The sequence below is a fragment of the Delphinus delphis genome, chromosome 5 (genome assembly GCF_949987515.2).
Source record: "Delphinus delphis chromosome 5, mDelDel1.2, whole genome shotgun sequence".
NCBI classification, from domain to species: Eukaryota; Metazoa; Chordata; class Mammalia; order Artiodactyla; family Delphinidae; genus Delphinus; species Delphinus delphis.
The window spans coordinates 96,525,654-96,542,946 of NC_082687.1; the positions used below are offsets into that span (position 1 = coordinate 96,525,654).

Genomic DNA, 17,293 nt, shown 5'->3' on the forward strand with positions numbered 1-17,293 from the left:
AAACGTTGTGAGATTTGTGTGCATCATTAAAAATGCCCTGGATTTCTCATTATTTGACTGACTCTACACTTGCTGACTTAAAGCTGTATAACCTGTTGGGTTCCTTTTTCAAATGATGCTTCTTATGCTACAAAGTGAGTATTGTATTTTCTGCGACGCCTTTGTAAGAGGAAGTAAATCCTGTGTTCATTATTGTAGCTCCCACTGATGAAGTATGATTTGGACCGCGATAGTTTAACCCTACAGGTTCTTAGCAAGTTTAACATCTCCATGTTACCTCTAATCCATGTTATTTCCTTTTCACATCTTGCAAGCAGGAAGGAGTGGACTTTAGGCACTGGATTTTATTTATAGAAATGTGATTGTAATTTCTTACTGCATTTGCTCTTAGAGCCTTTTATGTTAACGGTTTTCTTTTTTATTTCAGAAGCGGAAGTGTCAGAACAATCCACAGGTATAACTCATCTTCCTCCTGAGGTAATGCTGTCAATTTTCAGTTATCTTAATCCTCAAGAATTATGTCGATGCAGTCAAGTAAGCACTAAATGGTCTCAGCTGGCAAAAACTGGATCACTTTGGAAACATCTTTACCCTGTTCATTGGGCCAGAGGTAGGTAAATGGGATGCTTAGTTTGTTTTAAAAATATTTCAATCTGTTTTTTTTTTTTAAGTATATACTCATAGACATTAATAAGCAAGGCCAGGGAGGGAAACTCTGAAAGGTTGACTAAAAATAGGTTTCATTAGTTAGATTATATGTCTTTGTATACATTTTTTAAAAGCTAACAATTCTGAAGTATTCATGAGTGAATTATATGATGTGTGCAATTTCCTTTCAAATAATTAGGACGAAATAGTTGGGGATGGAATGAAAAATAATTGGCAAAATGTTGATAATTGTTTTTTCTTAATAAATTTATTTTATTTATTTTTGGCTGCGTTGGGTCTTCGTTGCTGCTTGCGGGCTTTCTCTAGTTGTGGCAAATGGGCTACTCTTCATTGTGGTGCATGGGCTTCTCATTGCAGTGGCTTCTGTTGTTGTGGAGCATGGGCTCTAGGTGCACGGGCTTCAGTAGTTGTGGCTTGTGGGCTCTAGAGTGCAGGCTCAGTAGTTGTGGTGCACGGGCTTAGTTGCTCCGTGGCATGTGGGATCTTCCCGGACCAGGACTCGAACCCGTGTCCCCTGCATTGGCAGGCACATTCTTAACCACCGTGCCACCAGGGAAGCCCCGATAATTGTGAAGATAGGTGATGAGTACATAGGTGTTCATTATGCTACTTATTTAATGCTGCTTATTCCTACTTTTGACTATATTTGTAATTTTCCATAATAAAACGTTAAAAATAAAATTAATAGGTTGTCAGAACAGCTTTAAATAATTAGATGAGTATTTTAAAAATACAAAATAAATTAATTCTATAAAATTTAAAGTTGAGTCACTGTTATGTTTCCCTTTTGATAGTAGCTCAAGATAACTAAATGTATTTTTGTCTTTAGCATATTTTTTTGTGATTAATAATGCCTCATTCTATAAATTACAATTTCATATTAGTTAATTTCATTGTGGTAAGTTAGTTTTACATGTGAACAATTAAAGAAAGTTTTGCTTTCATGAGCATATAATGCAGTCATGGGATAAATACAACTAATATGGCATATATTCTTCTGTCACTGAATTAAAACAGTTTTTCTAGGTGAGTACCTCAAATTTCACATTAATTGTTTTTAGTTTTTTATAATTTGTCACTTGGACATGGAAATATATATTTTTTACATAATTAAAGTGTGAGTCTGATTTAAAAATAGTTTTATTTTTTCTATCAATATGTATCACTTTTAAATAAGCTTTTGTTAGATATATAATATTTTTTGCATGAAGCTATTTGGAGTATTGGGTAGACTTATATGATCCAAATGATTAGAATTATTATTTTTATGTGGAATAATTTTTCTTATTGTAGGATAATATATTAAGTGAAAAGTCAGATAAGGCAAGTATGGATATATCACATACTTTTTTATTAGATGTATTTTTGATTATGAAGAATTACTTATTAGGTAGTAATACATAATTAGGTACTGTTTGATATAAAGATCAAATATGATAATGCTATGCTAGATTTCTGTGAAGTTAACCAGATATTAAATATGCTGCTTTTTTTTTTCTGTTTTTAATATGCTTAAACAAAAAGTTCCAATAAAAATGGTTGTAATTTAATTTATTTATGGTATTTGTTTCCTGTGATTCTTGATCACAATTGATTTGACCCCCTGCAGGGGATGTTTTGAAATGCCTGTGGAGGCATTTTTGTCCCATCTTGGAGTATTACACTGGCATCCAGTGGGTAGAGGCCAGGGTTACTGCTAAACACCCTGCAATGCACAGGGAAGCACTCCACAACAAAGAATTACCCAGCCCAGAATATCAATGGTGTTAAGGTTGAGGAGCCCTCACTTAGATGTAACGTTAGGAATTCAATAAATTAATTCTGCATTGTCTTGCACTTCACAATCATGTAATTTAATCGCAGCGTATTCTCCAGGATCTTTAAATTTATGGTTTAGCTTTACCTTAATCTTTCCCTTTTTCTGTTCCCACCTACTTCTGAATTGCTAATTCACTACTGAGCAGAAAGTCTTGCTTCCTTTTGTTTATTAGCAATTGTGTTAATGCGGGTATTGCTGGAGCCAGTGTGAAGCCACAGTAGGGAAAAAGGTTGTTTTCAGTGATTTCTGAAATTTCTTGTTAAGACTGTTGATAATTATTTTTCATAGTTTTTTGGTATGTCTGAAATTGAATTCTGTGCTTATTTAAATGTAATTTTTTAAACCACAATTGTTTCTAACAATAGGTGGCTCATTGTGTATGGCTCACATATTTTTTGTGTGCAGACATTTTTGTTATAAATAGGTTATTTTTTTGTAATGGTAGCCGATCTAATCTTATTTTGTTCCTTTTGTTTTTTTGTTGAGTAGGTGACTGGTATAGTGGTCCTGCAACTGAACTTGATACTGAACCTGATGAGGAATGGGTGAAAAATAGAAAAGATGAAAGTCGTGCTTTTCAGGAGTGGGATGAAGATGCCGATATAGATGAATCTGGTAAGCTGTGTCTGGAATTAAAACTGTTACATGGTGCTTTAATAATTACTGTTACATTAACAAGTACTTAGGTGCTAGGATTTATGTATTTTGTGTTTTCTAAAAAACCTGGTGTTTTTAAGCCTACTGCTTTCTAAACTTTCATGGAATAGTAAGCGTATTTAAAATTCTGTTTAAAGTAATTTTTAAATGTGTATAGGCTTGTTTCCCATATGTTTTTTTTTTAACAGATTTATTTATTTTTATTTATTTTTGGCTGCGTTGGGTCTTCGTTGCTGCCCGCAGGCTTTCTCTAGTTGCAGCGAGTGGGGGCTGCTCTTCGTTGCGGTGCATGGGCTTCTCATTGTGGTGGCCTCTCTTGTTGTGGAGCACGGGCTCTAGGTGCACGGGCTTCAATAGTTGTGGCGCGTGGGCTCAGTAGTTGTGGCTCATGGGCTCTAGAGCGCAGGCTAAGTAGTTGTGGCACACGGGCTTAGTTGCTCCGCAGCATGTGGGATCTTCCCGGACCAGGGCTCGAACCTGTGTCCCCTGCATTGGCAGGCGGATTCTTAACCACTGTGTTATCAGGGAAGCCCTTCCATATGCTTTTATATTTATTTAAACGCTTTAAAAAAATCAGAAAATGATGACTGTTTTCCTTATTGAAATAATATACATTCATTATAGTGCTATGCAGTTTACAGTGTGTTTTTAGGGCCACTTTATTTGATCAGCTCAGTAGTATATATTGAGTCGTCTGTGGCCCAGAGGAAGGAGCATAACGCTGTTGAACCTGTTTATTAATTTGTAAACAGTCATGCCACTTGCCTCACATAGTGGTTATAGAATTAAGTAATATATATGAAGATTCTTTGTAAATGGTAAGGGATTATATAAACTGGTGTAGCCATTCATTAAGCACCGTGGGAGAATTCAAGGGTGACAAAGACTTTATCCCTACCCTCAAAGAACTCACAAATGGGAGAATTTAGAATACATGATTCTTAATCAAGGTATGTATTGGAAAATGCTGTAATGAAGGTGCAGAAAGATGCTCTTTGGGAATATGGAGGAGAAAGACAAATTCTATCTTAGATGTTACTTTAGATAATGATTAATTATTAAAAGATGATGAAAATAGTAAAAAAAAAAGAAAAAACTAATAAGATATTCTTCTACTTCGTAAAACTGAACCTGTAGGAATTTTTTATTTATAAGTTGCCCACTTATAGTAAGCTGGTCTGGCAAAAGAACTAAACTTGTGGAAAGTAAGGAATATAAATACAAAGATTATTGTTTTAGCAGCAAGTTTATTTTTATGAAATGAAGGTGCAAAACACCTTTTTTAATGTTTTAAATGTTTGGAAGGTGTCATGTAAGGAGGAGGTCTATTCCAGTTACATTTGGTGATTTGCTTATCCTGTGGCAGGCACTTTCTGGGCATGAGGTTAACAGTGAACAAAATGGGAAAAAAAAATCCTTGGCTTTGTTTAGCTTAAAATTTGGAGGGGGAGGCAGACAGTAAAGACAGGCAAAATATATACTGTATTAGATAATGTTAAGTGCTGTGGAGAAAAATAAAGGAAAAGCGTGCCAGGAAGAGAGGAAAGAAGTTACCATTTTCAATAGATTGAGTAGTTAAGGTTCCTTGAGAAATTTGAGCAAAGACCTCAAGGAGTTAAGGTCTTTACTCAGATGTCACCTTAGGGAAGACTTGATTTATCCATTCTAAAAAATCAGTTGATAATACCTGTGTTGAGTTTTAAAGGCTTTATCAAACTTAATGTGTTTATCTCAGCACTTAAAGATAGACAAAGAGACTGCTGTTGTTTTCTTTCATATTGAGAGGGAAAGGTTAAGGTTATAATGATGGAGCCTTTCTAAGGTAATATATGTGTTTAGCTGTTTAGTGTATCTAAGAGTAAACTTTGGATCTGTCATCTATGTTAGTGCTTTTTCAGCTTAGCTGTCTTTACTAGTCTTGTAGAGAAGTTATTATTCTTCATAGGATGTTTAGTTTTCTTTTTTTTAGGATTTCACAGTAAACAGTACACATTTAGATAGAGAGAGCCGCAGAAACAAAAAAATCATTTGGAAATAAAATTTTAGTAGAATAAATAGGGTTCACTAAAAGTCACTTTTATCCCTGTATTTCACATATATGTCTAACTAAAGGAGGAATTTAGAATAATATCTGTAAACATGGAAACAATCAAAAATTCAGAATTATTGTTTCTATTTATATTCCTTTTGTCAGCTACACTCAGTTTTCTTTTAAATGAGACTTCCTCAGCTTATCCTGTTAAACTGTTTTATGTTTGGAGACATTTGAGTTAGATCTTCGGGTAAGCAAAAAAGCAATAGGATCCTGAGAAAGGTGATAAAATTATTAGTTCATTCTTTTTCGTGTAGTGTGTTTTTTTCCTTATATCAAATTGGAGTTTGTAGGGTTTTTTTTTTTTTTTTACTTGTTACAGTAGTGCATCCTGTTATACACATCTAAACTCTACAGAAGTTATTAAGCAGAAAACAAAAGCCATGCTCATTTTTAATTTCTTTAAAGTTCTAAGGTACTTTTCGTTGCTTGATTCATTATGACCAGCCTAACTTAATTGTTTCAAATCTCTTCTAGCTCTGTGTCCCTTTTATTGATATTTATGTAAAATAATGAATGATACTTTTTATTATTTTTATTATGGTTCATTTTCCTCTTGATATCCTATATTCTCTTGAAGAACTTACACTATTCTTCAAGTAGTCAAAGTTTTTTCCAAAATTTTTTCGGTGCCTGAAACTGGAGTTATTTTTATCTTTTCTCTGATAATTAGCTTGAGAAGAAAATTACCTTCAGCCTTGAAGCATGTTAAAAAATTCTTCCTTTCATTCCCATTTAAACCTTTTTTCTTTTTCTTTTGTCTCTTTTTAGTTGATGTCAGACCTGTTAATATAAATATTAAGTCCTGGCGAATGAGGACTTGTCCATTTAATTTGCTTTGCATATATAGGGGAGTTTAAAAGGAGAGCAAAATGTATTTCATATTTAATGATTTGGTGATTCCTTGAGTAGCCTAATCATAATTAGTGTATCAAGTTCTTAGACTTTTGAATTCATTTTACAGAAGAGTCTGCAGAGGAATCGATTGCCATCAGCATTGCACAAATGGAAAAACGTTTACTCCATGGCTTAATTCATAATGTTCTACCGTATGTTGGTACTTCTGTAAAAACTTTAGTATTAGCGTACAGCTGTGCAGTTTCCAGCAAAATGGTATGTATAAATTAGCACTAGTTTAGGTATTAAGAAAAAGTAGCAACGATCTACATTTTGTTTGCTTATTCCTGAGTTTAATTTTAAAAAAAAATAACAGTTTACCCATGAGTGTACCTTCCCATGGGTAGGCATACACTGCTAATTTTCATCTTTTTTCATTTCAGTTCTCATAGTAATCTTTGTACATAGATATCATTGTCTTCATATTATAGAAAAGGAAACATAGACTGAGAGGTTAAACAGTTTATTTAGTTTCACAGATGTTAAGTGATAAAGCCCAGTTTTATATGATTGTTTATAATGTGTAAGGCATGGTAAGATGGGCAGGTGAAATTAAATCATGGTTTTATAAAAGACTATCTTGTGATATCCTACATTAGAATCTTCTTGGGTATTCCTTAAGAATGTAAATTTCCTGGGTCTAATCTTAGAATTACTGAAACAGATTTTCTGGGATTTCATCACAATATATATTTGTAAGGCAGAATTGAAGTGATTTTTACATGCAGAAAAGTGTGAGAACCACTGGTTATATTACTTACTAAAAATTATATATTACTTACTAAAAGTTATGTCTCTAACCTAACTAAATTCTGCAGATCTTCACAGTGACTTTTTTTTCCCTCTTAGGTTAGGCAGATTTTAGAGCTTTGTCCTAACTTGGAACATTTGGATCTTACCCAAACTGACATTTCAGATTCTGCATTTGACAGGTTAGTTAATTTTGAATATATAAATTTAATGATTTCTTAACTATGAATCAGTAGAATTGTTCTGTAGTTTTTCATTTACATAATTACAGTTTAATCATACTATTACTTTCTACTATCAGATTTTGGTCATGTTATGGTAGTAGCACCCTCCAATTCTTTGCTTTTGTCCTTAGGTCCCAGCTGATTCAAAACTTACATATGTATCATCCTATCACCTTTATAATCTTGTACTGTGTCTAGGCTTTTGAGCCTTGCTGTGTAACCATGTAGCTTGGTACTGTGTTTTAAAGAAGTTTTCATTTTCAGTTGGGCTCCCAGTACCATTTGGCAAAGCTCCCTCTTCATAGTTATTCTAAAATTTTAACACTTTCTTCAAGCAACCCTCAGATTTTATTTCTTTGGATGCTGCTACTTTCCTTCTTATTCTACCTCGCCCTGCTGTTTCCCACCCTAGCATTTATATCAGCACCTCTTTTCCAATTTCAGAGGGAGAAATGTATTCTTCTCTGGCTAAGGCTAACTCTCTACTAATTCCTAGAGCTTGTTCTACTGAATCTTTCTCCTCTAATTATTATTTTCTTTCTTTCATGTCTGTAGAGCCTTTCCTCTATTGGTTATTTTTCAGGATGAAAAACAGTCTCTCCCTTCCATACCCTTCTCCTTTCCTACTCTTCTTTTGGGTTAGCAATACTCTTAGTTCCTCATTACTCTTATTGTCTTTTCATATTCCTAGCATTTAAAGTAGTGCCTAACAACAGATATTCAGTAAATGATTGATTATATTAGATTTAAAATCTTTCTTGTAGTTTCCATTTACTTACGTATAATCAAATCTTTTGAAGAATTTAACAATATCCACTAATAGTTTTGTTACCTCTTAATTATAGTTGGTCTTGGCTTGGTTGCTGCCAGAGTCTTCGGCATCTTGATCTATCTGGATGTGAAAAAATCACAGATGTGGCTCTAGAGAAGATTTCTAGAGCTCTTGGAATTTTGACATCTCATCAGAGTGGCCTTTTGAAAACTTCAACAAACAAAATTGCTTCAACTACCTGGAAAAATAAAGACATTACCATGCAGTCCACCAAGCAGTATGCTTGTTTGCCCGATATAACTAACAAGGGCATCGGAGAAGAAATAGATAATGAACACCCCTGGACTAAACCTATTTCTTCTGAAAATTTCACTTCTCCTTATGTGTGGATGTTAGATGCTGAAGATTTGGCTGATATTGAAGATGCTGTAGAATGGAGACATAGAAATGTTGAAAGTCTTTGTGTAATGGAAACAGCATCCAATTTTAGTTGTTCCTCCTCCGGTTGTTACAGTAAGGATATTGTTGGACTAAGGACTAGTGTCTGTTGGCAGCAGCATTGTGCTTCTCCAGCCTTCGCGTATTGTGGTCATTCATTTTGTTGTACAGGAACAGCTTTAAGAACTATGTCAGCACTCCCGGAGTCTTCTGCATTGTGTAGAAAAGCATCAAGGACTAGATTGCTTAGGGGAACAGACTTAATTTACTCCGGGAGTGAAAAAACTGATCAAGAGACTGGGCGTGTACTTCTGTTTCTCAGTCTGTCCGGATGTTATCAGATCACAGACCATGGTCTCAGGTAAGTAATCCGTTGCAGAGTATTAGGAAATGAGCATTTTCTCATTCTCAAATGGAGTGGAAAATTTTGAATCTAAGTCATTCCTTTCAGCTGATTTATTTAACCGAAAGAGTTAACCACTTCAAAGAGTTGTCCTACTGCAAAATTTTGGAACGATAAAACTTCAGCATGAAGTTTCAGTCAGTTCAATTGCTTTGTAATGTGGAAGAACATAAATTTAAAAGTTTAATAAATACTTACAACACAATAAATACATGCAACACATTTTCTAAGGTGCTTTAGTGGATGTAAAGATGAATAAGATACAGTTTTTACCCTCTAGGACTTGTAACAGAGAAGAAAATATGTACACTATATTCTGTGTATTATTTGTGTACATCCTTTAAGGGATGTTGAATTAAAGATTCTATGGGGATCAAAGGAGAGAGAGAGAGACTTCTCATCCAGTTGCAGCAAATGATCAGAAAATGTTATGAAGAGGAACTTCTCTGGCAGTCCAGTGGTTAAGACTTTGCCTTCTGATGCAGGGGGTGTGGGTTCGATCTCTGGTCGGGGAGCTAAGATCCCACATGCCTCGTGGCCAAAAAACCTAAACGTAAAACAGAAGCAATATTGTAACAAATTCAATAAAGACTTTAAAAATGGTCCACATCAAAAAAAAATTTTTTAATCTTTAAAAAAAAAAAAGATAAAATGTAATGAAGAGGTGGCCCTTAATTGAACCTTGAAGATGGATGAAGGATTTTGATAGGTGGCAGAGGGAGAAGAGACCATTCCAAGCAGTAGGGATCATTTGAGCCCACGGTAAAGCACTGTTTAACTGTTGTTAGGGTATTTTGCTGTTATGGTTGTTCTCAGCGTTAATAATTGTTTGATTATCTGTGGCATGAGCCTTCAGAAATTGACTTTATGTTTTCTCTTTTACCCTGTAATAGACTTGAATTTTACTAGGGCTCCTTAATAATGGGGTGTCAGGCATGTTAAACAATGAAAATTCATCCAACATAAAGCCTATTACCCCCTCTTGTCTTTTAAGTATGATCTTTAGCAGATTAAATTGAACTCAGTGGGGGATGTTCAAAGGAGTATTCCCGTTTGGTTGTAGAGAAGGATGTGTATTGGGGAATAGTGGGGAATAAGGCTATGACAGAGTTTGAATTCAGGGAAGAATTCATTTGGGGAATGGGGAGCACAGGAACTATCTTACTTGATATTATTTGGACTGGTAGCTTATCAAAAAAGCTGCAATCTGAGTGCAGCTCAGATTTTAAAAAGTGCAGCTCCTTTTAATCAGATTATCTTGAAGGAGTCTTTCTTAATCATTTAAATATTTATTGAGCATCTGTTGTGTGACTTGCCCTCTTCTAACTGCTCGGGATCCAGAATAAATGACTCAAATTTCCTGCTTTCATAGAGTTTATAATCTAATGGTAGAAATAAGACAATAAAGATGTAATATCAGACTGAATGTTCTGAAGAAAAGTGAAATATGTCTATGGGGTAGAGAATACAGAGAATGCTCCTTCACATTTGATGGACAGGAAAGGCCTTGAAAAGAAGCATTTTTTTAAGTAGAGATTGGGATGAAGTTAGAGAGTGAATTTTCTGTGCATTTCCTGGGAGAGAAGCTAAGGAAATCGAAACTACAAATTTGATTTTTAGAAACAGCTTTCTTCTTGCATTTATTCTGTTGGTTTAAAAAGTATTTCAGTTAACTTAATAAGTTCAGCTGGTGTTCAGGTTTGAGAACAAATACAACTTGTGCAAGCATTCACCTCAACTTGGGGGAACAGAGTTGCTAGTTGGGAGTATTCTGTGTATCCTTCTGTAATAGTCATTATGTTTTATTCAGGGATGGGTAGCATGAATTTTGGCAAGTTGGTTATGGGGCTTGTTAAAAGAGCATTCACTGTAAAAATGTAGGTTGAAAATCAAAGTTTTAAACTAGATTGAAGCCGTAGGGAACATATAGTGTAGTGTGTAGTCTTCATGCAGCATTATCTGGTTTTCATAGGAATGACATAAAATAAATTTTGGCTGTCATTGAGTAGAAGTAGGCTGTTTAAATTTTCAGCCTTCTTTGGCCCCCTCACATTGCCATTATTGTTTCGGTACAAACTATTCCTTTTCTCCTTGAATCCAAGGCAACTGCTCTTGAATCTTTTGCAGATAGCATGTATAGTTGGGTGTTACAGTTAAACATTCTGTCATTTAATCTTTCGGTTTCACAATATGCATTTAATGTAATTACTGATATGGTTAAATTTATGCCTACCATCTTACTGTTTGTTTTCCCCCTGTTTCTCTTTTCTTTATTCTTGTTTTGTCTTTTCCTGACTTGCTTTGGATTTATTAAGTATGGGTTGGCCAAAAATTTCCTTTGGTTTTTAAGTAAAAATAAAAGACATTTTTCATTTTCACCAAGAACGTTATGGAACAACATATTCACTGTTTTGTTCCACCACCTTCTGCCATTTTTGAGGCAACTTCATAATTCCATCTTCCCAAAACTTTTTATCTTTTTGAGCAAAGAACTGTTCCAGGTGCCTTTTAGTGTTCCAGGGAATTGAAATTTTTTCCATTGAGAGAATTTTGTAAAGACCGAATAAAATAATGGAAATCTGAAGGTGCAATGTCTGGTGAATACAGCAGATGAATCAGAACTTCCCAGCCAAGCTGTAACAGTTTTTGCTTGGTCATCAAAGAAACATGTGGTCTTGTGTTACCCTGATGGAAGATTGTGCGTTTTCTGTTGACTAATTCCGGATGCTTTTCGTTGAGTGCTGCTTTTGAGTTGGTCTAATTGGGAGCAGTACTTGTTAGAATTAACCTTTTGGTTTCTGGAAGGAGCTCATAGTAGAGGACTCTGTTCCAGTCCCACCATATACACATCACCTTCTTTGGGTGAAGACCGGCCTTTGTTGTGGTTGGTGGCAGTTCATTTTGCTTGCCTACGACCTCTTCCGTTCCACATTATTGTACAGTATCCACTTTTCATCGCCTGTCACAATTTGTTTCAAAATGGAATGTTTTTGTTACGTTTCAGTAGAGAATTGCATGCGGAAATACAGTCAGGAAGGTTTTTTTCACTTAACTTTTGTGGAACCCAAACATCAGAGCGATTAACATAACCAAGCTGGTGCAAATGATTTTCAGTGCTTGATTTGGATATTTTGAGTATGTCGGCTATCTCCTGCATGGTATAACGTTGATTGTTCTCAGTGAATGTCTTCATTTGGTAGCTATCAACCTCAGCTGGTCTACCTGACTGTGGAGCATCATCCAGCAAGAAATTCCAGCATGAAACTTCGCAAACCACTCACACTTTCGATCAGTCATAGCATCATCTCCATACACTGCACAAATCTTTTTTCGTGTTTCAGTTGCATTTTCACCTTTCTTGAAATAAGAAAGCATAATATGTCGAAAATGTTGCTTTTTCTTCCATCTTCAATTTTTAAGTGGCTACACAAAAATTCACTACTTTTGATAAGTTTTTTTTTAAATGCACACTGATATGACAGCTGTCACAAGACAATCTAACAAAATTGTTTCAAATGACCTTAAATATAACTAAGCCCTACTAAAGCCATCTTACGGAAAATACGAACGAACTTTTTGGCCAACCCAGTACTTTTAGTATCAGTTTTATCTCTACTCTTGGTTAGTATATCATTTATTTAGTGTTTGCTTTAGGGTTTGTATGTACCTTGTAAATAAAATTGTGGTAAAATATACAAACCACAAAGGTTACCGTATTAACGATTTTTTCTTAAATTTTATTTTATTTATTTTTCTAAACAGCACGTTCTTACTAGTTATCCATTTTATACATATTAATGTATATGTGTCAGTACCAATCTCCCAGTTCATCACACCACCACCACCCCCCTCGCCACTTTCCCCCCTTGGTGTCCATGTTTGTTCTGTACATGTGTGTCTATTTCTGCCCTGCAAACTGGTTCATCTGTACCATTTTTCTAGGTTCCACATATTTGCGTTAATATGTGATATTTGTTTTTCTCGTTCTGACTTACTTTACTCTGTATGACAGTCTCTGGATCCATCCACATCTCTACAAATGACTCGGTTTCATTCCTTTTTATGGCTGAGTAATATTCCATTGTATGTATATACCACACCTTCTTTATCCATTGGTCTGTCGATGGGCATTTAGGTTGCTTCCATGTCCTGGCTATTTTAAATAGTGCTGCAATGAACATTGTGGTACATGACTCTTTCTGAATTACGGTTTTCTCAGGGTATATGCCCAGTAGTGGGATTGCTGGGTCGTTTGGTAATTCTATTTTTAGTTTTTTAAAGAACCTCCATACTGTTCTCCATAGTGGCTGTATCAATTTACATTCCCACCAACAGGGCAAGAGGGTTCCCTTTTCTCCACACCCTCTCCAGCATTTGTTGTTTGTAGATTTTCCAGTGATTCCCATTCTAACTGGTGTGAGGTGATACCTCATTGTAGTTTTGATTTGCATTTCTCTAATAATTAGTGATGTTGAGCAGCTTTTCGTGTGCTTCTTGGCCATTTGTATGTCTTCTTTGGAGAAATGTCTATTTAGGTCTTCTGCCCATTTTTGGATTGGGTTGTTTGTTTAATATTGAGCTGCATGAGCTGTTTATATATTTTGGAGATTAATCCTTTGTTGATTTGTTTGCCAATATTTTCTCCCATTCTGAGGGTTGCCTTTTCGTCTTGTTTGTAGTTTCCTTTGCTTTGCAAAAGGTTTTAAGTTTCATTAGATCCCATTTGTTTATTTTTGTTTTTATTTCCATTACTCTAGGAGGTGGATCAAAAAAAGATCTTGCTGTGATTTATGTCAAAGTGTGTTCTTCCTAGGTTTTCCTCTAAGAGTTTTATAGTATCTGGTCTTACATTTTGGGCTCTAATCCATTTTGAGTTTATTTTTGTGTATGGTGTTAGGGAGTGTTCTAATTTCATTCTTTTACATGTAGCTGTCCAGTTTTTCCAGCACCACTTATTGAAGAGACTGTCTTTTCTCCATTGTATATCCTTGCCACCTTTGTCATAGATTAGTTGACCATAGGTGCGTGGGTTTATCTCTGGGCTTTCTATCTTGTTCCATTGATCTGTATTTGTTTTTGTGCCAGTATCATATTGTCTTGATTACTGTAGCTTTGTAGTATAGTCTGAAGTCAGGGAATCTGATTCCTCTAGCTCCATTTTTTTCCCTCAAGACTGCTTTGGCTATTCAGGGTCTTTTGTGTCTCCATACAAATTTTAAAATTTTTTGTTCTAGTTCCATAAAAAACGCCATTGGTAGTTTGATAGGGATTGCATTGAATCTGTAGATTGCTTTGGGTAGTATAGTCATTTTCACAATATTGATTCTTCCAGTCCAAGAACATGGTATATCTCTCCATCTGTTGGTATCATCTTTAATTTCTTTCATCAGTGTCTTATAGTTTTCTGCATATAGGTTTTTTGTCTCCCTAAGTAGGTTTATTCCTAGGTATTTTATTCTTTTTGTTGCAGTGGTAAATGGGAGTGTTTCTTTAATTTCTCTTTCAGATCTTTCATCATTAGTGTATAGGAATGCAAGAGATTTCTGTGCATTAATTTTATATCCTGCAACTTTACCGGATTCATTGATTAGCTCTAGTAGTTTTCTGGTGGTATCTTTAGGATTCTCTATGTATAGTATCATGTCATCTGCAAACAGTGACAGTTTTACTTCTTCTTTTCCAATTTGTCTTCCTTTTATTTCTTTTTCTTCTCTGATTGCCCTGGCTAGGACTTCCAAAGGTATGTTGAATAATACTGGTGAGAGTGGACATCCTTGTCTTGTTCCTGATCTTAGAGGAAGTGCTTTCAGTTTTTCACCACTGAGAACAATGTTTGCTATGAGTTTGTTGTATATGGCCTTTATTATGTTGAGGTAAGTTCCCTCTGTGCCCACTTTCTGGAGAGTTTTTATCATAAATAGGTGTTGAATTTTGTTAAAAGCTTTTTCTGCATCTATTGAGGTGATCATATGCTTTTTCTTCTTCAGTTTGTTAATACGGTGTATCACATGGATTGACTTGCGTATATTGAAGAATCCTTGCATCCCTGGGATAAGTCCCATTTGATCATGGTGTATGATCCTTTTAATGTGCTGTTGGATTCTGTTTGCTAGTATTTTGTTGAGGATTTTTGCATCTATATTCATCTGTGATATATTTCCGTAATTTTGTTTTTTTGCCGGGTAGAGTAATCTTGGTTGTAGGTTCTTCCCTTTCATCACTTTAAGTATATCATGCCACTCCCTTCTGGCTTGTGGAGTTTCTGCTGAGAAATCAGCTATTAACCTTATGGGAGTTCCCTTGTACGTTATTTGTAGTTTTTCCCTTGCTGCTTTCAGTAATTTTTCTTTGTCTTTAATTCTTTCCAATTTGTTTTCTGTGTGTCTTGTCATGTTTCTCCTTGGGTTTGTCCTGCCTGGGAGTCTCTGTGCTTCCTGGGCTTGGGTGGCTAGTTCCTTTCCCATGTTAGGGAAGTTTTCGACTATAATCTCTTCATATATTTTCTCGGGTCCTTTCTCTCTCTCTTCTTCTGGGACCCCTATAATGTGAATGTTGTTGCATTTATTAATGTTGTCCCAGTGGTCTCTTAGTCTGTCTTCATTTCTTTTCATTCTTTTTTCTTTCTTCTGTTTCATGGCAGTTAATTCCACCATTCTGTCTTCCAGGTCACATACCCGTTCTTCTGCCTCAGTTATTCTGGTATTGGTTCTTTCTCCTTTATTTTTCATTTCAGTTATTGTATTGTTCATATCTGTTTGTTTGTTCTTTAATTCTTATAGGTCTTTGTTAAACATTTCTTTCATCCTCTGGATCTTTGCCTCCAGTCTTTTTCCAAGGTCCTGGATCATCTTCACTATAATTATTCTGAATTCTTTTCAGGAAGGTTACCTATCTCCACTTCATTTAGTTGTTTTTCTGGGGGTTTATCTTGTTCCTTCATCTGGTACGTAGCTCTCTGCCTTTTCATCTTGTCTGTCTTTCTGAAGTGAATGTGGTTTTTGTTCCACAGGCTGCAGGATTGTAGTTCTTCTTGCTTCTGCTGTCTGCCCTCTGGTGGATGAGGCTATCTAAGAGGGTTTTGCAAGTTTCCTGATGGGAGGGACTGGTGGTGGGTAGAGCTGGCTGTTGCTGTGGTGGGGAGATCTCAGTAAAACTTTAATCTGGTTGTCTGCTGATGGGTGGGGCTGGGTTCCCTCCCTGTTGGTTGTTTGGCCTGAGGCGACCCAACACTGGAGCCTACCCAGGCTCTTTGGTGGGTCTGAAGGCGGACTCTGGGAGGGCTCATGCCAAGGAGTACTTCCCAGAACTTCTGCTGCCAGTGTCCTTGTCCTCATGGTGAGACACAGCCACCCCCCGCCTCTGCAGGAGACCCTCCAACACTAGCAGGTAGGTCTAGTTCAGTCTCCCATGGGGTCACTGCTCCTTCCCCTGGGTCCCGATACGCACACTATTTTGTGTGTGGCCTTCAAGAGTGGGGTCTCTTTCCCCCGGTGCTGTTGAAGTCCTGCAATCAAATCCCAGTAGCCTTCTAAGTCTGGTTCTCTGGGAATTCCTCCTCCTGTTGGTGGACCCCGAGGTTGGGAATCCTGACGTGGGGCTCAGAACCTTCACTCCAGTGGGTGGACTTCTGTGGTATAAGTGTTCTCCAGTTTGTGAGTCACCCACCCAGCAGTTACAGGATTTGATTTTATTGTGATTGCACCCCTCCTACCATCTCATTGTGGCTTCTTTGTCTTTGGATGTGGGGTATCTTTTTTGCTGAGTTCTAGTGTCTTTCTGTCAGTGATTTTTCAGCAGTTAGTTGTGATTCCGGTGCTCTCGCGAGGGGGAGTGAGAGCACGTCCTTCTACTCCGCCATCTTGAACCAGTCCTTCCATTTTAATGATTTTTAAGTGTACAACTCAGTGGCCCTCTGAGTTCACAATGTTGTATAACATTGCAAATATTTCCAAAACTTTTTCAGCACTCACAACAGAAAGTGTAACTATCAAGCAGTAACTGCTTACTCTTCCAACCCTCCCAGGCTCCCTACTGTTTTACTTTCTGTCTCTATGTATTTGCATCATTTATACAACATAGATACATCATGTAAGTGGAAACATACAATACTTGTCCTCTCTGTCTGGCTTATTTCACTTAGCATAATGTATTCAAGGTTCATTCACGTTGTGAATGTATCAGAACTTCATTCCTTATTATAGCTGAATAATATTCTGTATTTATATACCACATTTTGTTTATCTGTTTGTCATTGATGTCATCATCGATGGGCACTTGGATTGTTCGCCCTGTTAGCTGTTGTGAATAATGCCGCTGTGAATATTGGCATACAAGTATTTGAGTCCTTGTTGTTATTTGGTCTTTAATTTATTTTAGCAGTGTTTTGCAGTTTTCAGTGTACAAGTCTTTTGCCTTAGTTAAGTTAATTCTTAAGTATTTTAATTTTTTGATGCTATTTTAAGTGGAATTTTCTTAATTTCTTTTTCAGATTGTTCATTGCTAGCGTATAGAAATATAACTGATTTTTAAAAAATTAATTTATGTATTTTTGGCTGTGTTGGGTCTTCATTGC

General features: G+C 36.0%; 1 protein-coding gene across 2 annotated transcripts in view; it reads left to right on the top strand.

Moving 5' to 3' along the window:
- Positions 1 to 17,293, top strand: part of FBXL5 (F-box and leucine rich repeat protein 5) — a 52,255-nt gene that overhangs the window by 15,311 nt on the left and 19,651 nt on the right. For both annotated transcript variants that reach the window (XM_060012788.2, XM_060012787.1), the window contains 5 exons: positions 428 to 610; positions 2,978 to 3,103; positions 6,202 to 6,350; positions 6,984 to 7,066; positions 7,954 to 8,679. In XM_060012788.2, the coding sequence (XP_059868771.1) occupies positions 428 to 610; positions 2,978 to 3,103; positions 6,202 to 6,350; positions 6,984 to 7,066; positions 7,954 to 8,679 (1,267 nt within the window). The remainder of the gene's footprint in view (positions 1 to 427; positions 611 to 2,977; positions 3,104 to 6,201; positions 6,351 to 6,983; positions 7,067 to 7,953; positions 8,680 to 17,293) is intronic.